This window comes from Heterodontus francisci, chromosome 32, assembly GCF_036365525.1.
Source record: "Heterodontus francisci isolate sHetFra1 chromosome 32, sHetFra1.hap1, whole genome shotgun sequence".
NCBI classification, from domain to species: domain Eukaryota; kingdom Metazoa; phylum Chordata; class Chondrichthyes; order Heterodontiformes; family Heterodontidae; genus Heterodontus; species Heterodontus francisci.
In genome coordinates this window covers 31,083,231-31,107,825 of record NC_090402.1, presented here as the reverse complement: position 1 = coordinate 31,107,825, position 24,595 = coordinate 31,083,231, and the positions used below count along the sequence as shown (strand labels likewise).

The 24,595-nt window shown below is 43.8% G+C and overlaps 1 protein-coding gene across 2 annotated transcripts in view; it reads right to left on the bottom strand.

The window, feature by feature from the left end:
* The window catches only part of LOC137347737 (tumor necrosis factor ligand superfamily member 15-like), a 146,763-nt gene that overhangs the window by 27,247 nt on the left and 94,921 nt on the right, over window positions 1-24,595 (bottom strand). Inside the window, exons 2-3 of one of the 2 annotated variants that reach the window (XM_068012634.1) lie at window positions 12,092-12,140; window positions 6,328-6,381 (exon numbers count right to left, since the gene is read on the bottom strand). In XM_068012634.1, coding sequence (XP_067868735.1) covers window positions 6,328-6,381; window positions 12,092-12,140 — 103 coding nt within the window. The remainder of the gene's footprint in view (window positions 1-6,327; window positions 6,382-12,091; window positions 12,141-24,595) is intronic. The other variant, XM_068012635.1, reaches the window with a different exon arrangement.

Below are 24,595 nucleotides of genomic sequence, written 5' to 3'. Positions count from 1 at the left end.
ATGCCTCTGTTAAAATAGCGGATATACAAACGTCATATAAACTCCTGTCATGTTTGCTTACTATTACTGCCAATGATGATTTCAAGCTTTATGTTTCAAGTGTTTAAAAGCAGAAAATGTCTGAATTGTACAGCAGATTGATTGAACGGAGGAAGTGAAAGGTTAATGTTTCAGTGTGCGCCTTCTAATTTGAATGGCTGACCAAGTCCGATGGGTTGAGTGGACTACTCCTGTTCCTGAGACTAGGGCCTGGAGTTTCCGTTAGATTGTGCTGATTCTTTCAGTGCAATTTGCCCGAAGTCAGCCAAACTAGAGCCCAAGATCGCAGAATTTTCAGTGCCAATTACATTCAGTGCAAACCAAGCTTCCGTGATATTTTGAAGTAGTTTGGAACACATGAACTAGAAAGTGGCCCTGCCCACAAAAGTGTTCACACCCCAGATCCAATTGATCGCCATTGGGAGTTTCCATTAATTGTAGTTGCTTACAGGCCGTGGAATAAGATCTTAAAATTAAGCTTTTTTCATGCGCAAGAACACTAATAGACATGTTTTAAAAGCTTTTAATTTTTTAATTTACCAAGAAACTGAAGGTTGCGTAAAGTTTTTTAAATGATAATATTTAGTTATTTAAAATCAGGTTACTCACAGCTGGTGGATGAGGCATTTAGATTGAAAATGCTTATTTTTTATGATAAATCCATTTTCAGTTGTATTCATTAAACTGCATCAAGTTATAACTCTTAAGTATGCCAAGGAATATTTTGAAAGCAGTTTTCTTTAATTACATTCTAAAATACTTCCTAATTGCGCTGACCCATGGCAGTTTTTGCATACAGTGATATGCAAATGAGTTTGAGTGGAAACTTGAGAAAAAAACATCACTTCTCAAAACAGGGGCAATTTTGAATGCAATTTGTGCCTGGATCGCTGATTGTGCGCAAAGCAAAAAATCTTGATCTGTATATTTGAAATAAGTAATGGCATACTCTCAGTCCATGTAATCCTGAGCCTGCCTCTGTCAAGAGCATCAGGACAGGGAAACTGGGACTAAGAATCAATGGCCCTTCCAGTACTCTCCTGCTGTAACTCCGACAAGAGAAAGGCCATGAATTAGACCACAACTCATCAACATCTTTACAAGCAGTTTTGGAAGGGCCATTAAAGGGGCAGAGCCACCAGCTGCTCCAATCAAAATCAGTAGCATAGCAGGTGGAACAGGTATGGCCAGTGCCAGGGACTTCCAAGCCTGGAGTTCCCACGTCCCCAGCGTGGTGCAGCATAAGCAAGCTAGTAGACCAAGTAGAAGTAGATGTACTGGTTCACTGAAGAGTGGAGGTGGGGCCTAACTGGGAGTTCAGGCTTGTACCCAATCCTCAACCATTAAAGAAGGAAAAAATGTTGATACATCTCAGCCCTCTTGCTAAAAGGACATGTGTCTTCTTTTAAGAGGGGGTCCCTGGTGCCAACACATTTCACTGCTTCCTGGGTTGTGTGGGTTTGCTGAGATTTGACCCCAGTGGTGCAGGCACATGCCCAGGTTATTTAAATTAAATGACTACCCTGCAACCCCACAAACTTTGGTAGGCTTCACATTGGAAGTCATAAGTGGGAACATCTAGGACATACTCTGGGATGTCGGGTTTGTGGATTTTTGGATCCAATGGCCCTGATATTGGTGAGGAAGGAGCGGGGCACGTGTCTGAGGGGGGAAACTCAATAATCGCAGGAACGCTACGGTTCTGCCGAATTTAACAGCAAGACCTCATTATCACTTTTCAACTCCGCCTCCCACCCAACCAGATTGAGAGGATGGCATGCTGCCGGGCAGCAAAGCCAGTAGTAGAAGACCGCAGCTGGGGCCTGTCCCTGGCAACCGGGAAACATTGAGGGTTGATGGGGACTGGTAGGGGGGAATCGGACCGTCAGTTGGGAGGAAGGCAGGACTGGGAAACATCATAGATTTTGGGAGTTTGGGCAGCCAATTGTGGTATTTGTTTGAGTGACCAGGGAAAAGCACCTCCTTCTCATCCTGGCCCACAAGCAGTGCTTTAGAAAGAACTTTCCTGTTGGGTTGGCTGCTTGCCCTTCCCTTTAGCTGCCCAAGTCCTGAGAATTGGCTGGCCAGCATTGAATTTAAATTGCTGGCAAAATATCAGGAATGAAGCAGGTCACTCAGACACCCCCAAACACACAGTGAATAAAAGGGAAGCATTGGGCAAAATTGTCTCCGCCCTGGGTGTCAGCTGGCAGGCAGAGAGGTGGGGAAAGTAATGGGGAACTGCATCAGGACAGCTCCCTATCGCATTCCTGCAGCAAGGGAAGTTTCCCGGCAGCATGCTGGGATCCGGATCAGCCAATTTAAATACTTAGGGCCCCAATTAGGGACGATTTAGAGGGCCAGCTGGCATTTTGCCAGTGGCAGAACAGCCCCCTGCCCTGTAGCAGTCCAGGGGGCCATCGGAGCCAGAGGCTCCACCCCAAAAAGAGTGAACTGCAGAGCTGCCTTCTCACCGAAGGGGTTTTCCCTCAAATTGGTAGGTCCTTCCGCCCTCGGCCATTAAAATTTTAAAATTAAACTCACCGCTCAGAAGGCCAATGTTGAAGCGCCCTCTCGGGCTCCTATCTGCCTCAGTAGCGCCCAGTTCTCCTGGTGGGACAGCCGAGATTTCTGAGCTGCCGGCCCTCTGATTGAGCTAGCAGCATGGACAGCTCGCCTGCCATGGCGAGCTTGGAGGCGGTCAGTTAGGAGGCTACCTCTGGGAAAATTACCAAGCCAGTGCCGCTGCCAGCAAGTGCAGGCTTGGGACCCCCATTTGGTCCCAACATTGGGGTCCTGAGGCCCACAGTAAAATCCAGCCCGATCGTGTTCACAGCAGTTTGGGGATTGGGGTTCAGAATTTGCAAATTTGATAATTCAATCCCACCCCACCCCAACCTTCTCCTGCCAGTCCCGCCAGAGGTAACCTCCTAACTGACCATCTCCAAGCTCACCATCCAATTAAGGATGGCAGGCGGGCTGTCCATGCTGCTAGCTCAATCAGAGGGCCGGCAGCTCAGAAATCTCGGCTGACCCACCAGGAGAGCTGGGCGCTACTGAGGCAGATAGGAGCCCGAGAGGGCGCTTCAACATTGGCCCTCTGAGCGGTGAGTTTAATTTTAAAATTTTAATGGCCGAGGGCGGATGTTGTGGGAGGGGTAAAATTACCGCAAATGAGGCAGTCCTATGTTTCAATAATTGCTAAATTCACCTCAACTGTAAAATTCGTCTTTGTGTACTTTAGATTTATTCATTGTGACTAAAATGATGGAATATTGAGCACACTTGCAGCTAACTTATGAGAAGCCTCTGTCCTATTATATTTTTTCAATCTTTTTGCCTGCATGTTCATAGGTATCATGTTCAGGGTTGCTTTTTGAATTTAATAACTTTTTTGGGCTGTGTTTTGAAGCTGTCAATCAGGTTTTACTAGGTTAGCATATGTATCTTTGTGTGTGGATGGATGTGGTGGAATGAACACCCAGTTTAAGGAATTTTTCTGAGTATTTTCATCATTTTTTTATATTAATATTAATTTTAATATTAAGAACTAACTGATCTTTGCGATTTATTGTTCATCATATTTCAGAACTTTTTTTTGAAGGATTAGAATAAAAATAATTAAATCCTACTATTTCTGGCCTTAAATTTGTTGCATCCAATTCCCTAGGTGAATTTATTCCATAGCAACAAGTGAACTTTCAAGATCCCAGATTTCAACCATGATGTGTTGGAATTTATTATTTATTTATTTATTTAGAGATACAGCACTGAAACAGGCCCTTCGGCCCACTGAGTCTGTGCCGACCAACAACCACCCATTTATACAAACCCTACCACCTATTCCCAACCACCTACCTACACTAGGAGCAATTTACAATGGCCAATTTACCTATCACCTGCAAGTCTTTGGCTGTGGGAGGAAACCAGAGCACCCAGTGGAAACCCACACAGTCACAGGGAGAACTTGCAAACTCCACACAGACAGTACCAGAATCGAACCTGGGTCCCTGAAGCTGTGAGGCTGCGGTGCTAACCACTGCGCCACTGTGCCGCCCTAATTGATAGTGAAAAGTAATAAATTAATCATAGGAAACAATAGGCGGAAGGTAGCAAGTAATCATCTAGATGGTAGGATTACACTATTTATATTTCAATATCTTAATTGTCTGCAACACTTCTGGGAGAAAATATTTTGGCTTGAAAGGTAAAATGACGGAAGACTCTAAAATGCTAGAAAATGCATCAAATAAATGTGTTCAAAGTTTTGCAGTAAAAGATATGCCTTAGCTCAAAAATTGGAGTTTCTGAGCTCAATATGAATGCAAGCTAGAGCTTTTAATCGACTGCAGTGTAAGGTTTCTTGGTATAAGCACACAATTATAAACCGTAACCACTGCTCCTATTTTTTTGGACAGCAGCTGTTGGTCGTGATTCTACTGTGCTCATTTACAGCTCCTCTGGATCCATCTTTTGTATCTCTTCTTGTTCCATCACCACCCCCATGTACCTTGCACCATCGTCCCTTTTGTCATTTAATCTGTCCTACCTTCCATCCGATCACAGACCTTCCCTTTTGCTCTTTCCGCCCCACCCCCTCTCCCCATCTCTGTACTTGTCTAAAACATGGTACATCTGCAACTTTTTCCAGTTCTGATGAAAGGCCCCTGACCTGAAACATCAACACTGTTTCTCTCTCCACAGATGCAACCAACATTTTCTGTTTTTATTTAAGATTTCCAGCTTCTGCAGTATTTTGCTTTTGTTTTCAATTAAAACCCATCTCTGATTAGAATGTTTTTTGTGAAAGTAGAACAAAAGATTTTATGATTATTAGTTGGCGTGTAATTTGAATAAGAAAAACAGCGGGCTGGATTTTAAGGAGCCCTCACGTCAGGATCCATGGTGGAGTTGTGTGTGGGGGGGGGGGGGGTGCTCCTGAAGATGGTCACAGAAGAGGCCCACCACGGACCTCGATGCCGGCACGACCCAGTCCGATCCTCCCGGCGGTGACGAGGCCTCGTGGCGGCACACACCCCCCCCCCCCCCCGCCGCCCCCGTTGCTCGGCAACGGGACTGCAATTTAAATATTTAAATAAATTAAAATACCTGAATTCATTAATTTCAGGTCGCCCCCTGATGTCCGGCCGTGTTCTTCACCACAGCGGCCAGCACTGCCGCGCCTTTGGATCCCTGTCCGGGGAAACATGGCGGAACACTTATGGGGAGGGGCGGGAGGTAGGTTTCTCAATGCGGCCGGGGGGTGGGGGGGGGGGAAACGGAGTCAAATTAGCGTCATGGGTGTAGGGGATGGTGGGAAGGGGTGTAGGTGAAAGTTTCTGTAGTTTGGAGGGGTAACGTCAGATGGTAAAGATAAGTGTTGTGGGGGGGGAAAGGGCAAATAATTCATTTAATTGTTTTGGGGGGGGTGGGAGACGGGCAAAAGAGGTGTATTTTTTAAAAATTCCATTTAACTTTAAATATTTAAATTTCCTGGTGGGGCTGACAGCCCTTTAAAAATGACGTCAGTGCCTACGCACAGGCAGCTGACGCCATTGCCGGGGACGGACAGCCTGCCTCCTCCACATGATTGTGGGGGGTGGGGATTGCAGCCCGCCCTGGCTGTTTAAATGGGCCCCGCCTGCACTTGGAACCATGGTAGCTCTTTTGCTTGCGGCCCGCCTTTTCAGCAGCGAGCTTATAAAATTCAGCCCATTATCACAATTAATTAATAACATATTTACATCTTATACTTCAACATGATGTTTTCCTTGTCCTTGAGTCACTCGGCACCATTCATAATCAGCCAACCTTTGCTCATCACTTCAGCTACAGATTACTAGGAGATGGGAAGTGAGGTTTCTGCTGACTTGCGCTCCAATTTCCCCTCTCATGCTGTGGGAAAGTACCTAGCCTCTGCTCAGCACCACCCCCAGATAGCTCTGCTGACATCAGAAGCCCACTGCTGGGTGAACTGTGGGCACTGTAGTTTGGGGAAGTCAAAACGTTGCATGTTACCAAGCATTGATTTAAGGAAAAAAAACAACTGCACCAGTAATTATTGTGTAGGAAGCAAAACTAAGGCAAGACAAATATTTATATGCATCAAAACTTTATAACAGGTGTATACATATGGATCTAATATTAGGATTAATTAATGTGTCACATCAATGCTGTTAACCTACAAAGACAAGGAAATAGCCTCATCTGCAGTTTCCTGATTACCATAACAGTGCAAAACATGGTTTGTAATGACTTTTTAAAGGAATCAGTGTAATGTGATTTTACCTTGAAAGAATTTTACTTTTTTCAATGGTTCAGGTTCAGTCTCATTGCATGGTACTGTGTGAGAAAAAAAACCAGAGAAGAATGTTAAAATAGTATTTTAGCATTAAATAGATTTGTGTTTTTTAAAACTTTAGTCTGAATTTTGTTCATCGAAAGTATTAATCAGTTAGGTACTTCATTACAGTGTGCTGCTGAGGCAGTCCATTGTGCTTCACAAAGAAATGGAATACATGGGGTCGAATTTTTAAACTGCACTGGTAGAGTAAATCAGGTGATATTATTTTAAAAATCTGGAGGTGTGTTTACTTCTTTTAAGGGCAATGTGCCTCAAAAATAAATCATCTTTTTAAATTGAAATGAGTGACACTTGTAATGCAAGGGGTTTCTGGTTCTATTACATGTGTTTTCTGGGAACTGCGGAGATTTTTTCAATTCTTCCATTGCTTTGATTTTGGCCATTACAGTTTCAAGATAAGTAAATAGCCTAAATAGAGATGTAGTAACAATCTACACTCACAAGGCTGACTGGAGCCTACTCACCACTTTATTAGCCTCACTTGTAGGGATATCATGGCAGGAATTTTATGCCCCCACCCCACCCCCCCCAAAGAGCGGACTGGTGGGGGGGTGGGAGTGAGTGCGTAAAATGGAGTGGGAGGCTTTGGGGGCCCTTCCCGACTCGCTGCCGCCTCTGCCACCATTTTACATTGGGCGGGATTGGCGAGAAACGGCCCGCCCACCCCAGGCCTTTAATTCCCTCCGAGATATTTTTACAATGTGTGCATTTTAGTTTCTGGGCGGAGGTTGGGCAGTGATTTATCTGTTTACTTGCTGAAGTGATACTAGTGAACAAGTATTGCAAACAGTGATGATGTAAGTAAATGAATGATGCAGGCAGCGGGTAACAAGTTAAAGCTTACTTAACGTTTTCTGATTTAAGTTATCGCTCTCTTGAACTCAACAGATCAGCTTGATTATATAATGAGTTGGTCAGCTTATTTTTTAATAAGTCCCAAATGTTTGTGACTAGTAAATATTCGAATTCCATTGGCCGATTTGTTTTTTTTAAGTAAACCTTTAAGTAACTTCATTCACATTGCTCAGCTCTACCTGCATTAAAGCCTGAGATTGGGTAACTGCTACAACATCACACTAAGAATAGCTGAGTCTACAGGTAACAAATGCACAGTTAGTAGGTTCAGCAGATGGGCTAGGTAGGGCACAAAAAATTTGTATACAAAATTATGAGGGGCATTTATAGGTTAGATAGGAAGAAACATTTTCCCTTAGCAGAGGGGTCAATAACCAGGGGGCATAGATTTAAGATAAGGGGCAGGAGGATTAGAGGAAATTTGAGGGAAAACATTTTCACCCGAAGGATGGTTGGAATCTGGAACACACTGCCTGAAGAGGTAGTAGAGGCAGGAACCCTCACAACATTTAAGAAGTATTTAGATGAGCACTTGAAACGCCATAGCATACAAGGCTACGGGCCAAGTGCTAGAAATGGGATCAGAATAGGTAGGTGCTTGATGGCCGACACAGACACAATGGGCCGAAGGTCCTGTTTCTGCGCTGTATAACTCTATGACTCTATAAGGGAGCTGAAATGCAACTAACATAAAGGTTAATTTGGGCTTTAGATGAACAGATCTATTGAAAATGTATTAAAATATTTTTGACAGAGTACTTGTGGGAATATGATTTTGCAATGAGTTAGATATTGGCTTCTCACTTCCAGCCCAGATTGACACAATGAATCTTCTCTGTCTGCTGACAGCAAGAGTCCTATGCAAAATGATTTTGTGCAATCCCAATCCAGCTATCCCTAATTTAGCACTAATTGTCAGTCTTACTCTGAGAGGCCATAGGATGGCTGGTGAGGAAAAGTGGGAAAAGAAGATTACAGTGTAAGGGATGCTCTTCTGAGGTTGGTTCTGATGCATATTTAGCGACAGAGTCGAGGAGCTTTGCTGTGCTATGCCTTAATCTGGGAGTGCATGGTGCAATAGTTCCATTTCCCACCACTGTCAACCTGAATGTTGATGAATGTAATTTAGAAAGCATCAACAACAGCAATTAATATTTATATAGCACCTTTAACATAATAAAACATCCCAAGGCACTTCACAGGAGCATTCTAAAACACAATATGACACCAAGCTACTGAAGGAGATAATCGGCCAGATGACTAAAAGCCTAATCAAAGAGGAAGATTTTAAAGAGTGTCAAAGGTGGAATGTAAGGTCGAGAGTCAGTGAAGTGCAGGGAGAGTATTCCAGAGCTCAGAGCTGAGGCAACTGAAGGTGTGGGTACCAATGGTGGAGCGATTAAAATCAGGAACGCTGAGGAAGCCAGAATTAAAGGAGCGCAAATATCTCAGTAGGGCTAGAAGAGATTACCAAGATAGGAAGGGGCGAGGCCATGGAGGGATTTGAAAACAAGGATGAGAATTTTAAAATTAAGACATTGCTCGACCGAAAGCCAACGTAGAGCACTGGGGTGATAGGTGAACGGGACTTTGATGTGAGTTAAGACATGGGCAGCAGAGCTTTGGATGACCTCAAGTTTACAGAGGGTAAAATGTGGGAGTCCAACCAGGAGAACAAAGAAATAGTCAAGTCTAGAGTTAATTTAAAAAGAAACGATGCTTGTGAAGTTACATAGGGCTGAAATTTATTGTCCAGCTGCCAAAATCGGCGGTGGGCAAAAGAAACGGCGGCCTGCCTGCGCAATTTTAAGTGTGGCGGCTCATTTAAATAGCTGGTTCACACCGCCCACCCCAATGACGTGGAGGGGGGAAGGCTGCCCGTCCCTAGCAATGATGTCAGCTACCTTTGCACAGGAGCTGACATCATTTTTAAAGGGCTTTGAGCCCTACATTTCAACTTAAATATTTATAGAGAAATTGAAGGAAAAAAAATTAAAACATTTATTTCGCCCCTCTCCCACCCCCCTAATAACCAGAGAATTAATTACTTGCCCTCTCCACCCCCACAAAAACACTTACCTTATCCACTTGAGCTTCCCTCCCCAAAGTGCATAAACTTTAGACTGTAACCCTTCCCACCAACTCCTACACCAATGAGATGACTGTGAACGTGCTCCCACACATCCCCCCCCCCCCACCCTCACACTGAGAAACTTACCTGCTTCCCCCCTCCCCATCAGGGTTCCACCTCAATTCCCCGAACGGGGATCCGAAGGCGCGGGAGTGTCGGCCACCGGCACAAGGATCGCACCAGGACTGACAGTGGGACACTAACGGTAATTAATTCATTTATTTACATCAATTTATATATTTAAATGTGGCTGCCGTCGCCTAGTGGCGGGGGTGGCCATCACGAGGGCTCATCACCGCCGGCAATATCGGGCTAGACCTTCCCGGCGTTGAGGTCCAAAGCGGGCCTCTCCTGAAGGCATTTTCCAGTGCCCCCCCCCCCCCGCTACAACCCCCACTATTGTGGGGGGGGGGGGTCTGTACAATTCAGCCCATACAGTCTATAGCACAGAAACAATTCATTTGGCCCAACTGGTCCATGCTGGCATTTATGCCCCACACGAGCCTCCTCCCTCCCTTCTTCATCTAACCCTATCAACATGATCTTCTAATCCTTTCCCTCTCAGGTGTTTATTTAGCTTCCCCATTGTCAGTCACTGCCACATGCAAGTTGTATTTACAGAAAGCAAATTCAAGGACTGCACTTGCTCAAAATTAGTGTGTAATCTTGAGGCCTGGATTAATGATCTAGTTAATGAGTTTAAATCCCACCATGGAAACTGAGTAATTTAAATTCAGTTGATTAACCAAATCTGGAATAAAAAGCTAGTATCAGTCATGGTAACCATGCAACGACTGGATTGTTGGAAAAACCCATCTGATTCACCAATGTTCTTTAGAGAGGTAAATCTGCCATCCTTACCTGGTCTGGACTATATGTGACTCCAGACCCACAGCAATGTGATTGACTTTTAATAGCCCTCTCAAGAGGCCTATCAAGCCACTCAGTTGTACCACTCAAAGGGCAACTAGGGATGGGAAATAAATGCTGGCCTTGCCACCCACATACAGTGAATGAATTTTTAAAAAACTATCAGAAGATTATAAGAATCTCTCTGCAGTAAAGTCAAATGCAACCTTTTTTGAAAATAAGTAAACCAAACTCAGAAAACAAGTCCATTTGTCTCAGAGTGATAGTCTCAGCCAGCATCACCCGAAAAAACAGATTACCTGGTCATTATTACATTACTGTTTGGAATGTCCTGAGGTCATGAAAGGTGCTACTTAAATGCAAATTCTTCTTTCTTTCATTAATATCATCCCTCTAATAATTAAAATCTATAATCCCCAGGACGAGGGAAGTGTCACTCTCTCTGAGCCTGTCAGCCATTAAAACTCTTAGCTACCGCACATTGACACTGAAACAAACACTAACATTATAGTAATAAAACTACTTAAATTTTATTAATAGCTTTATTTCTATGACAGTAACCATATACATATAAAATAAAGGCCTCCAAAAAATAATTAAACCCTTGATTTCTGTTTGTCCTTTGGGATCAATCCACTGATAATCAAGTCAATGTCTAAGCATGGAAGCAAATGACCAAGGGAGTGCAGTTTCCCAGGAGTGAGATCTGATGGCATCTAGACCATTCTCGATCTCAGCACTTGTAAACACTGTGTGGCACAGAGCCCTCACATGCTTATTATGAAATGTAACAGATAAAGCTGATGGCTTACTCTTATTTCCCCCTAGTTCCTAAAGGCATAAGTGCTAACTTTGGAGCATGCCACCAAGAAGTGCCAGTGAAAGAGATAACAAGGTCCAACATCAAAGTCTGTGAAGTCTCCTACAATTATGTCATACATTAAACAAAAGCAGGGGAAAAGTTTTTTAATTCTCAAAAACTTAAAAAAACAAAAAAAATGTATTTAATTTTCAAAAATTATACTATTCATCACCACCAATAATTGCATCAGCATTATTATCGCACATTCTATAAAATATCACACATATTTAATGATCTATTTATCTTGATCTATCCACTCATTTCTAACATTCAAATATCTCTCACTCCTCTTCCTGGAGAATTGGAATGGATTCACCTTCTCCGTGCTGAGAAGGCTAATCAGCATGAGCTAAGCTTGTTATTAAAATTTCATTGGTTAAGGAGATAGACCATTGGACCTGATATTCAGGAGGTCCCAGATGCCCAGATTGACTTTACCATTAACAATTTGATATTCCAGCAATTAGCACTGTAAAATGAATACAACCTTAGGGGTGAGAGAAAAAAGTCAACTCACAGCACACGCTGTGAGATGCACTGCCCAAATTTCTGGGCCAATCAGCTATGTAGGAGTTTTGAAATATTACAGGCAATCTGCTTGAGTTCACTACAAATGAAGTACTGTCACCTAGAGATTATTTACTCACTTGTGGACTTTGCAGTTGCCATGGGAGAGATGCCAAATAGCTGCTGCAACTGGTCATTCTCTTTCTATCCTTCTGCTTTACACTGTTCTAACCTCTCAGCTTCTCTCCCTCTTTATTTTAGAGTGAATACCCTGTGCCATTAGCCGTTTGAAGATAAGCTGGTTTTGAATGTGTGTGCCAGATCAAGCTAACAGCTTGGTCTTGCATTCACTAATATGAATTAATTATTCAATTTATTCATTTTAACAAACCTTTTCATATTACATTTCATGGCGGCAATAATCATTCATTTACAAATCTACGCTTTCAGTGTTAATACTCACCTGGACATAGTTGGACATTTCCAGTCAAGTAAGCAGCATTACTTGAATCCTTTAAAGACACACAAGAAAAAATATATTAATTGATAAAAATGCCAGAGAAAAAGGTAGGTAGACCTGAAACCATTTACTTAAAAATAACTTAGCAAATATTGACATTTGTAGTTTTAAAAAGGACATGAACGAAAAAAAGAAGGAAAAGAAAGAACTTGCATTCACATGATGTGTCCCAAAGTGCTTTACAGCCAATTAAGTACTTTTAAAGTGTAGTCACTGTTGTAATGAAGGAAATGCAGTAACCAAATTGCACATACCAAGGACCCACAAACAACAATGTGATAACAACCAGATAATCAGTTTTAGTGATGTTGGATAAAGGATAAATATTAGCCAGGACAGTGGGGAGTACTCCCCTGCTCTTTTACAAAATCGTGACGTAGGATCGTTTACATCCACCTGAGAGAGCAAATGGGGCCTCGATTTAACATCTCATCCAAAAGATGGTACCTCTGACAACGCAGTGCATCCTCAGTACTGCCCTGAAAGTACTCAATTCTCTGGAGTGGGACTTGAACCCACAGCCTTCTGACTCAGTGGTAAAAGTGCTACCATTTGGTTTTATTATGTATTAGGTAACAATAACAGGGTGCAACTGGAGGCAGCTATAGTGAGGATAATTGTCTTGGGAATTTGACCCTGCTATCTCAAATTGTCAACTCAGGGTCTTCTCTTCTTTGGCCTCCTTGTCTTGAGAGACAATGGGTAAGCGCCTGGAGGTGGTCAGTGGTTTGTGCAGCAGCGCCTGGAGTGGCGATAAAGGCCAATTCTAGAGTGACAGACTCTTGCACAGATGCTGCAGATAAAATTGGTTGTCGGGGCTGTTACACAGTTGGTTCTCCCCTTGCGCTTCTGTCTTTTTTCCTGCCAACTGCTAAGTCTCTTCGACTCGCCACGCTTTAGCCCCGCCTTTATGGTTGCCCGCCAGCTCTGGCGATCACTGGCAACTGACTCCCACGACTTGTGATCAGTGTCACAGGACTTCATGTCGCTTTTGCAGATGTCTTTAAAGCAGAGCTATGGACGGCTGGTGGGTCTGGTACCAGTGACGAGCTCGCTGTACAATGTGTCCTTGGGGATCCTGCCATTTTCCATGCGGCTCACATGGCCAAGCCACCTCAGGCGCCGTTGGCTTAGTAGTGTGTATATGCTGGGGATGTTGGCTGCCTCGAGGACTTCTGTGTTGGAGATACGGTCCTGCCACCTGATGCCAAGGATTTTCCGGAGGCAGCGACGATGGAATGAATTGAAACGTCGCTCTTGGCTGACGTATGTTGTCCAGGCCTCGCTGCCGTAGAGCAAGGTACTGAGGACACAGGCTTGATACACTTGGACTTTTGTGTATTCAGGGTATTCAACTCAGGGTATATTATTAACTAAAAGGCAAACAAACCAAGCGAAGGAGAACAATTTTCTGTGTTAGCGCCATAATAAATAAAACAGGAACAATTCCTCACATTGCTGTTTCCAGCATAATATAAAGTTGATATTGCAGAACACTTTTACAATTTTATTACAAATGGTGAATTTAGAAAGCGTCCTTGTTTCATTGAAGAATTATGAGTAAAATAGTAATATTAGAATTTACCTATATTTATTGAAGATAATCATTGCCAGATACCTTGTTGCACTATTGCTTATTTAGAAAATGCTGAACAAAATATGAAAAAATAATTTCTCACTGTCCATTTGTGATATTTTATTTTTAGAGATACTGCACTGAAACAGGCCCTTTGGCCCACTGAGTCTGTGCCGACCGTCAACCACCCATTTATACTAATCCCATATTCCTACCACATCCCCACCTGTCCCTATATTTCCCTACCACCTACCTATACTAGGGGTAATTTATATAATGGCCAATTTACCTATCAACCTGCAAGTCTTTTGGCATGTGGGAGGAAACCGGAGCACCCGGAGGAAACCCATGCAGACACAGGGAGAACTTGCAAACTCCACACAGGCAGTACCTAGAATTGAACCCGGGTCGCTGGAGCTGTGAGGCTGCAGTGCTAACCACTGCGCCACTGTGCCGCCCTTAATTTGTATTTCACAACTTAAACAGTGGAGGTAAAATCTTTATTGGTTACCTATTATCCAGTCAAAATTACATCAGTATATCTTAATGCTATGGAGGACACCCTCACGAGACAAATATACAATGGATATACCATTAATTGCTCCATCAGCCCCAGACTCTGCTATGTATCTGGCATAAATTGAACAGTGAGAGTGTGAATAGACTGCAAATAAAAATACTCCTCCTGTTCAGCTTTCACAGTCTGTGCAGTGTGTAAAGTTAAGTAACTTGTCTTAAAATTATGGTTCTTTTCAAACAAGTATATCATTTGTCTTGTCCACTTCAAACTTGCTGTATTTTGAATATTTGGAGTGCAGTTATTTCAGGATATTTCATTCCACAATCAACTAAATGTCTGGATAAATGTCCCACGAGACAATTCCACATTAACAGCAGAGATCCTTAAAATTCAAAAGGACTCAGTGTGTATTGATACTCATTGGTTAATTGTTTACATGAAAGAGTAGATGTTGCCTAACTCATCAACTTGAATTGGCTTCATTATCTAATTCTATATGTCCGTATCATTTATATTTGCCAATTTATTCTTTTTCCAGCTCATGATCTATTTTTAAGATACTTCATTGCTTAGGGACAGCACTTTAAAAGTTAGCTATCTCTTCTAAATTTCTTTTTTTGTTTGGTGAAGCTCTGTGCTCATTTAGGTGAGAGTTGTTGACATTGGGAAATTGCATACTTTTTGCACCCAGTCAGCATCAAGCACCCCCTGGCCAGGTAGAGCATTTGTTAGATGCAATATAAAGTTCTCACTGCATAATTTAGCTCTCTCTCTACTCCAGTGGTTTCTCTGAGTAAGATTGCCAACATATCAACATTACAAAGGAGGAGGTGTTAGAGGTTTTGAAGCACATTAAGGTGGATAAATCTCCAGGGCCAGACCAGGTATATCCTAGGATGCTATGGGAAGCAAGGGAGAAGATTGCTGGGGCCCTGGCAGAGATTCTTGTATCATCATTAGCCACGGGTGAGGTACCGGAAGACTGGAGGATAGCTAATGTTGTGCCTTTATTTAAGAAGGGCAGCAGGGATAAGCCAGGGAACTACAGGCCGGTGAGCCTTACATCAGTGGTGGGAAAGTTATTGGAAGGGATTCTGACAGACAGGATTTCTATGCATTTGGAAAGGCAAGGTCTGATTAGAGATAGTCAGTATGGCTTTGTGCGTGGGAAATCATGTCTCACGAATTTGATTGAATCTTTTGAGGAGCTGACCAAGAGGATTGACGAGGGCATGGCGATGGACGTTGTCTACATGGACTTTAGCAAGGCCTTTGACAAGGTCCTGCATGGTAGGCTGGTCCAGAAGGTTCGAACACATGGGATCCAGGGTGAGCTAGCCAGTTGGATACAAAATTGGCTTGGTGATAGGCAGCAGAGGGTGGTAGTGGAGGGTTGTTTTTCAGATTGAAGGCCGGTGACCAGTGGTGTGCCACAATGATTGGTGCTGGGCCCTCTGTTGTTTTTTATATATATTAATGACTTGGATGTGAATGTAGGGGGCATGATTAGTAATTTTGCAGTTGACACCAAAACTGGTGGTATAGTGGACAGTGGAGAAGGTTGTCTAAGGTTACAACAGGATATAGATAAACTGGGAAAGTGGGCAAGGGATTGGCAAATGGAATTTAACGCAGACAAGTGCCAAGTGATGCATTTTTAGAAGTTAAACCAGGGCAGGACATATACAGTGACTGGCAGGGCCCTGGGGAATGTTGAGCAGAGAGACCTTGGGGTGCAAGTACATAGTTCCCTGAAAGTGGCAACACAGGTTGACAGGGCAGTGAAGAAGGTGTATGGCATGCTTGCCTTCATCGGCCGAGGCATTTAGTACAAGAGTTGGGACATCATGTTACAGTTGTACATAACGTTGGTTAGGCCGCATTTGGAGTACTGTGTGCAGTTCTGGTCGCTGCATTACAGGAAAGATGTGATTAAGCTAGAGAGGGTGCAGAAAAGATTCACAAGGATGTTGCCTGGTTTGGAGGGCTTGAGTTATAAAGAGAGATTGGATAGGCTGGGTCTGTTTTCCCTGGAGCAAAGGAGGCTGAGAGGGGACATGATAGAGGTATATAAAATTATGAGAAGCATAGATAGGGTAGATAGCCAGAGTCTGTTTCCCATGGTAGGGGTGACTAAAACTAGAGGGCATAGATTTAAGGTAAGAGGGAGGAGGATTCAAGGGGATCAAAGGGGTAAATTTTTCACACAAAGAATAGTGGGTATCTGGAATGAGCTGCCAGAGGAGGTGGTGGAGGCAGGAACAGTAGCAACATTTAAGAGGCACTGGACAGTACTTGAATGAGCAAGGCATAGAGGGATATGGAATTAATGTCGGCAGGTGGGATTAGTATAGATAGGCATTATGGTCGGCATGGACGCGGTGGGCCTGTTTCTATGCTATACGACTCTATGACTCTATGATAAGTGACAATTTTCTGCTAGGAGCTTATCACAACAGGGTTAACACTAACGAAACTTATTTCATTTCAGCTTCTTACAAATAGAAGAGAAACAGACATTTGCCCATCAGCCTGGGCAGGGTACAAAGCCAGGCCCTGAGGTGAAAGGACAGTACTTGCCCCTGTTCACCTATTCCACCTAAATTTAATCAGTTTCCAGAAGCTTAGAGAACTGGATTGATATTTGAGGAAGTGTGTAATTGTGGGATATTAGTTTTTTGGACTGTCTATATCTCCTGTGCTTTCTTATGTTCTGTGTTGGGAGAGCCACCATTTGGCTCTCCTACTGCTGGAAGGGTAGTACTCTGTTGATGTGAGCATTGTGATGTAAAGAGCAACACGTTTCCTGGCCCTGAATTGCAAAAAGGTCAGTAGCAACACAGCACTCTAGTTCTACATTGAAAGCATTTGCTCCAAAAGTGATAATTTTAAATCACAATATGTTATCTTTTTGGACTATAGGTTAAAGTTGAAGGGTTTTGCTATCAGAATTAAACATGGAGCTGATAATTTTGTCATGATTTTTGGCGTCAAAACTGTAATTTTCAGGTTTCTGTTGCTAAATTATGTGCATTAGTGATTCGAATTATAAACAGGTGGCCACTTATGCTGAGGTCTCATTCAGAACTACAACAAAAGATCCAGTACTTTGTTAAGTAGACCTAAAACTACGCTCACTTAACATGGATACATCATTTATAGGGATAACAACTGAAGGTCCAGGACTTCTTTCTAAATCTTTGTTAGAAAGAAATCAAATTAACCTGAATATATGAGGCAAGCCTAGATTCCTAGGCTTTCACCACTGGGTGGCTCGTGGTGGAAAGCTTGTGTTTCTGGCCATCAGATAAGGGCAAGATTTGTCTGAACTGCTATGTCCTCCACAATTAACAAACTTGTTGACACTTCACAGTCCAGGCTCACAATCAAAAAGAATGGTCACTGAACTGTGGTACCAAAGCAACCTGGCAGACTTCGAACTACATTCCAAGAGTAGTCATTGCTGTCAGAAGCAGGTGGAAAAATTGGGAAAAGGAAAAGAATCAAATAGGAAGTTTCCGCTGGCAAGTAATTTTAACTTTTGTGGATTTTTATCATTTGAGAGCTGTGAACTAGTGCCTCAAGGTTACAGATATAATGGAAAATTGTTTTATAATAGAACCTAAATTATGGGTTCTGAAGACAAACATTTGTTCATTTTATTTATGTCACTGTTGCATGGTTTGAGAGATGGTGACAAAATAAATCATCACTCTCTGTAATATAATTTCTAAGCTTCAGGTACCAGAACTTTAAAGAGAAAAAGAAGAACAATTTTGTAATTCTCACCAATCTAGTTATTCCAGTGCCATGTGATTTGGGAAAACTCATTGGCAGGTCGAGTTACCAACTAATGAAGCTGTCATCATTAGTGAAATAAGCTAAGCAATGACATTTGTGATTAGAAACCATTTAAATAAATGGAGCTGATATTATTTTTCACACGACAATGTCAAAATAGTTCACATTTTGAATCAACATGAGTACCTGTCACTCTCAATGACTAACAACAGAAAATCAGCCATCCTAGATTTTCTAAGAGTGTTATGAAATACTACACCGTCATAGTAAGACATGCTTGAGATGTCTGAATGTTTGGAAGCTGCTGTTTGCCCTATCACATTCAATCAGATGGCAGTAAATCACAGAAAAGTAACTGCTGTGTACCCCAGTCACTCCCAACAGTTTGGAAAGCAAAGAACATTCCTTTTATCTGTGGCATTGTGACAGCTGACACAAAGTCAACTATGTGGAGTTCCAGCCAATACTATATACAACTGCAGTGTATGTATTCTGGGTAGGGATGAAGGAGCAAGGACATTTGATAAATTGGCCATCCAAGTTTAAAGATGCGAATGATTGGTGACCTGCTTGCTACACTCCCATTTTGGCACAAAGGGCTTCTAATGATCGTGCTGTTTTGTGGAGGTTTTCTCAGGAGCTCGACCCTTGTTAGGTAATCCTGTTTCTATAGGACAAATGTAACAGAATGTACTTTTATATTTCTGCTTCAATCCATCATCTTCAACATCAGTGTTGCAATCAAAAATGCCTTTGCAAGGATAAAATAGCCCTCAAATGCTCAACGTCACATCTCCTCAGATCTCCACCCCTAGAAGGACAAAGGCAGCAGGTACATGGGAACAGCATCACCTCCAAATTCTTTTCCAAGTCACACACCATCCTGTCTTGGACATATATCACCATCCCTCCATTATCATTAGCTCAAAATCCTGGAACTGTCTACCCAACAGTGTTGTCAGAGTATCTTTACCACACAGACAGCAGCAGTTCAAGAAAAGGAACCACCACCACCTTCTCAAGGGCAGCTAGGGATGAGGAATAAATGCTGACTTTGCTAGCGATGCCCAGATTCTAAAGACGTATTTAAAAATCTCGACCTTTTTTGTTACTCCTTGACCCCAAAAACTACTGTTGATGACTCAGTTCTTTTTCAGTTTCTACCACCTCTCACTTTAATAGTTTATTTTTCCTGTTTTCTAAAATAGATTGATATCTAAAAGCCTTCCTCAACAGTCCCCTCACAAAACAGTTTCCTTTGTTCAGCCCATTGCTTCCATTCAGCAGCTCTTTCAGATTTGCTCACAAGTGTCTGATTCATCCCACACAGTTTACCGTGAAATATTTGGGCCACAGCATGACTGAATGAAGTGAGTCTGACGGAATGACATTCAGGTATTAGACTGAGAGACCCTGAGCGGAATTTTAATTTTGGGTTAGGACCCCAACATCAGGAGCTTTCTCCAGTCCCAACCCCACACTGCGTTGGCGCTTGATGTAATTTTCATGAAGATGGTCAATTAGTGGCAAGGTGGCACATTCACTGTCCAGTTTTTTTTTATTTCCAAAATATACTTTATTCATAAAAATCTGTAAAAATTACATTGCCAAACAGTTTCCAAACAGCACGAAAAAATACAAACATTGCAAAAGAGATCAGTTTCTTTCAATAATGTCATGAGTTTCTTCCCAACCCTTCCGTTTCACAATTATCATGTCAATTACAGTTTTACATTTACAGCAATTGAGAATATTAACGATACAGTTCGAGGGGCTTCCCATGGTTCCAGCCCCTCAGTCCAGCTTGGTGGGGGAACCTTACACTGTGGTCTTTCCCCATTGAGCCTTTGCTGCGGCTGCCCCAAGCTTTAGTGCGTCCCTCAGCACGTAGTCCTGGACCTTGGAATGTGCCAGTCTGCAACATTCGGCGGTGGACAACTCTTTGCGCTGGAAGACCAGCAAGTTTCGGGCAGACCAAAGGGCGTCTTTCACCGAATTGATAGTCCTCCAGCAGCAGTTGATGTTTGTCTCGGTGTGCGTCCCTGGGAACAGCCCGTAGAGCACAGACTCCTGTGTTACAGAGCTGCTTGGGATGAACCTTGACAAAAACCACTGCATCACTCCTACTGGACAGTGAGCACATTCACTGTCCAGTAGGAGGCCCTCCAGCACTGAAAGATCAGCACCCCACAGTCAATGATGGGAGCTGTCAATGTAACGGGGAGAATGAGAGGGCACCTCAAGGTGGAGGCGTCCTCTGACGAGTTTTCAAACTTTACGAAAACCAAGCTGCCAGGTCGTCATTGTGGAGGGGGCACCTTCCAGAGGATGGCCTGCGGCCATAGCTGTGACTTTGTGGCAATTGTGGCGATGGGCGAGGAGTTAAATTGCATCATGGAGCGCTGGCCCCTTTGTCTGCTGCTGGGAGGCCACCTCCATCCATTAGCCAGATTTCAACCAAAGTTGGGGAGGAGGGCCCACAGGCTGACTGGAAAATTCCAGTCGGCATTGGGAGAATCACCTTAATAGGCCCTTTTAAGTGGCTTAATTGGCTATCCACCACATGTGGGTGGGTAGCTGTCTTCCCCACCGCAACTGCATCCCCCACCCGCCATCACCACCGAACTAGCCTCTTCCAAAATGGTCTCAAGGCGGGAACAGGCTGACAAACCAGCACACCGTTCACCAATGCCAAATTGCCTGCACACTTGCCTCTGGTACTGTCCTCAGCCCAACGAAAATTCAGCCCCCTGACTCAGCACTGTTACAATTTTATTCATTGATGAATTGTTGTTCTCATTAAGGTGAGTGACATCAGTACAAAGGAATGTTACATTGTACTATGTTTAGCTTCAATTTGTTCCAGGAGGCAGTCACATCCTTTAAGTTAAGTGCTTCAGGTTTGGTCTGTGGTCAGGGACAGGAGCATATGACCACATGTGAGGCAGGTATGGGGATCCAGAAGGTAGCATTGGAGGGGCCTCAGCCCTTGCACTAGTCCACTAGGTTCTTGCAGCCTGTGTAAATGACAGTAGGGACTGCAGGGAGGATGAGCAAACTGACCACAGTACTGTGGTACAGGGGGGCATTCAAGTTAGGGGAGTAAAAAGGAATGTTGCAGTGGTAGGAGACAGTATAGTTAGGGAATAGATACTACTCTCTTAAAGACATCCCCTCAGAGCTGGAGAGGAAATTGGAGTGGGAGGGGAAAGATCCAGTTATCGTGGTCCACATAGGCACCAACGACAGAGGTAGGATGAAGAAAGAGATTTTGCTGAGGTAGTATCAGCATTTAGGGCCTAAATTAAAAAGCAGAACCACAAAGGTAACAATCTCTTGATTACTACCTGAGCCACGAGAAAATTGGCTTAGGGTCAATAAGATCAGAGAGTTGAATGCGTAGCTCAAAGATTGATGTGGGAGAAATGGGTTTCAATTCACTGGGCACTGGCACCAGTACTGGGGAAAGAGAGAGCTGTTCCGTTGGGATGGGCTTCACTCGAACGGTACTGGTAAATTGAATAACTCGAGCTGTAGATAGGACCCTAAACTAAATAGTGGGGGGGAAGGTTTAAGTGAGGGGAAATTTAGACATTTAAAGAGAAAGGACAAGACAATAGTGCAGAGTAGCGATATAGGTAATAATAGCCGGACTGTGACATGAAGGGACAGAGATAAAATATAAGAGTGCACCAGCAAATAGGGTCAGAGTAGGGAAAAATGGTAAAAAGACAAAACTAAAGGCTCTTTATCTGAATGCACACAACATTTGTAACAAGCTGGCACAAATAGAAATAAATGGGTATGATGATAACCATTACAGAGACGTGGTTGCAAGGTGACTAAAGCTGAGAACTGAATATTCAGGGGTATTTGACTTTTCGGAAGGATAGGCAGAAAGGAAAAGGAGGTGAGGTAGCTCTGTTGATAATCAGAACAGTTCTGATGAAAGGTCACAGACCTGAAGCGTTAACTCTGCTTCACTCTCCACAGATTTTGGCTGACCTGCTGACTATTTCCAGCACTTTCTGTTTTTATTTCAGATTTCCAGCATCTGCAGTATTTTGCTTTCATTTTGGAGTTTGGATGGGAACAGGCTACTCTGACTTTGGACAGAGCTGCCAGGACGAGCTTCTGCAGATGCAGCTTTCTGGACAGCAGGAGGCCAGAGGAGCACAGGGCGGGCTTGCAAGGGGAGGAAGGCACTACCAAGACATCGGGTGCACAGCCCAAGAATCAGCTACCTGCAAATGACAAAGCACCAGTGCCATTGAAGCCTGCGCCTATCCAGGTAGATGGTCTCAGTCCTGTGTGCTCTGATCCACAATGACCTCGCGGCCCCCATGGCAGCCATCAAGGTCACTATCACCCTATACTTCTGTGCATCTGGGTCGTTCCAGGGATCAGCTATGGACCTAGGTGGCATCTCGCAGTCGGCAGCTCATCAGGCCATCAGGCAGGTCACGGATGTCATTTTCAGGAAGTCAGGGGACTACACCCAATTTGACACAGATGGCCCTGTGACAGTACAGAGGGCAAAGGGTTTAGCCTGCATCACTGGATTCCCCTGGGTTCAGGGCTTCATCACTTGTGCCCATGTGGCCATCAAGGCACCAAGTGACCAGCCAGTGAGATCCACCAACAGGAAGGGTTTCCACTCCCTCAACATCCAACTGGTTTGTGACCACAGCATGAGCTTCCTCCATATCTGTGCTCACTTTCCTGGCAGCTGCCATGACTCCTTCATCCTCCGCCAGTCCAGGCTGCCTCTGATCTTCACTCCAACCCCCAAAGTGCACGGATGGCTCCAAGGGAATAAGGGAAATCCCTTGAAGAGGTGGCTACTGGCCTCTCTACAGGAGCTCCAGGCAGAGGCACAAAGGCGTAACAACCAGTGCCAGCTGCTCAGCAGGACAACCTTTTTTGAGCAGCCCATTGCGTTTCTGAAGATGTGATTCCAGTGCCTGGATTGGCCAGGTGAAACCCTGCAATACCTTCCTGCACTCTCCATAACATGGCCCTCCAGACAAGAGTGGACCTTGAGGACAGTGAGGCCCTGGAAGGAGACAGCTCATTGGGGGAGGAACAGGAGGTAAGAGAGTGGGGGGGGGGGTGTGTGGAGGGGGTTAACATTGAACAGAGAGGTGCCCCTGCTGCATGACGAGCTGGCCTCCTCCTGCTACACGGCCTCCAGCATTAGATCAAGGTCATCATCAAAGATGAAGGGTCACTGACCTGAAACATTAACTCTGCTTCTCGCTCCACAGATGCTGCCAGACCTGCTGAGTATTTCCAGCATTTTTTGTTTTTATTTCAGATTTTCAGCTTCTGCAGTATTTTGCTTTCATTATATCAATGAAGCGAGGGTCTGCCTTGCCCCTAGTGCCAGGCTTCTAGGTCCCTTCCCTCTGGTGCTGTGGAAGGTAGATCTCTCCCTCAGGACAATAAGTGACCTCAGTGATGGTTACTGTGGGGTGTCTACATGAGCCCCACACTTGATCTGACCCACTGCCATTTTCAATCCCATTGGCTCTAAGTGGACAGGAAACCTGTCTCCATACCAATTACGGGCTTAACCATTTGAAAATTGCAACCTGACTCAGTTTCCTACAGGAGATGGGTTTCTGACCCAAAACCAGACCCAGTTCCTGTTCCCAGCTTCCATAATGAAAATCCAGCCCAATGTGTCTGCAAAGGGATACGGATAAGTTAAGTGAGTGGACAAAAATTTGGCAGATGGAGTATAATTTGGGAAAATGTGAGGTTGCCACTTTGGTAGGAAGAATAGAAAAGCAAAATATTATTTAAATGGAGAGGGACTGCAGAATGCTGCAGTATATAGAGGTCTGGGTGTCCTCGTACATGAAACACAAAAGGTTAGCATGCAGGTACAGCAAGTAATTAGGAAGGAAAATAGAATGTTGGCCTTTATTGTAAGGGGGGATGGAGTACAAAAGTAGGGAAGTTTTGCAACAACTGTACCAGGTGTTGGTGAGAGTACTGCATACAGTTTTGGTGTTCTTACTTCAGGAAGGATATACTTGCATTGGAGGCAGTTCAGAGAAGGTTCAGTAGGTTGATTCTTGGGATGAGGGTATTGTCGGTATGAGGAAAGGGTGAGCAGGTTGGGCCAATACTCATTAGAGTCTAGAAGAATGGGAGATGATCTTATTGAAACATGTAATATTCTGAGCGGGCTTGACAGGGTAGATGCTGAGAGGATTGCAATGATTCCCCTCATAGGGGAATCAAGAACTGGGGGCACATTTACAGTTTAGTTTAGTGATACAGCACTGAAACAGGCCCTTCGGCCCACCGAGTCTGTGCCGACCATCAACCACCCATTTATACTAATCCTACACTAATTCCATATTCCTAACAGATCCCCACCTTCTCTATATTTCCCTACCACCTACCTATACTAGGGGCAATTTTAAAATGGCCAATTAACCTATCAACCAGCAAGTCTTTGGCATGTGGGAGGAAACCGGAGCACCCGGAGGAAACCCACACAGACACAGGGAGAACTTGCAAACTCCACACAGGCAGT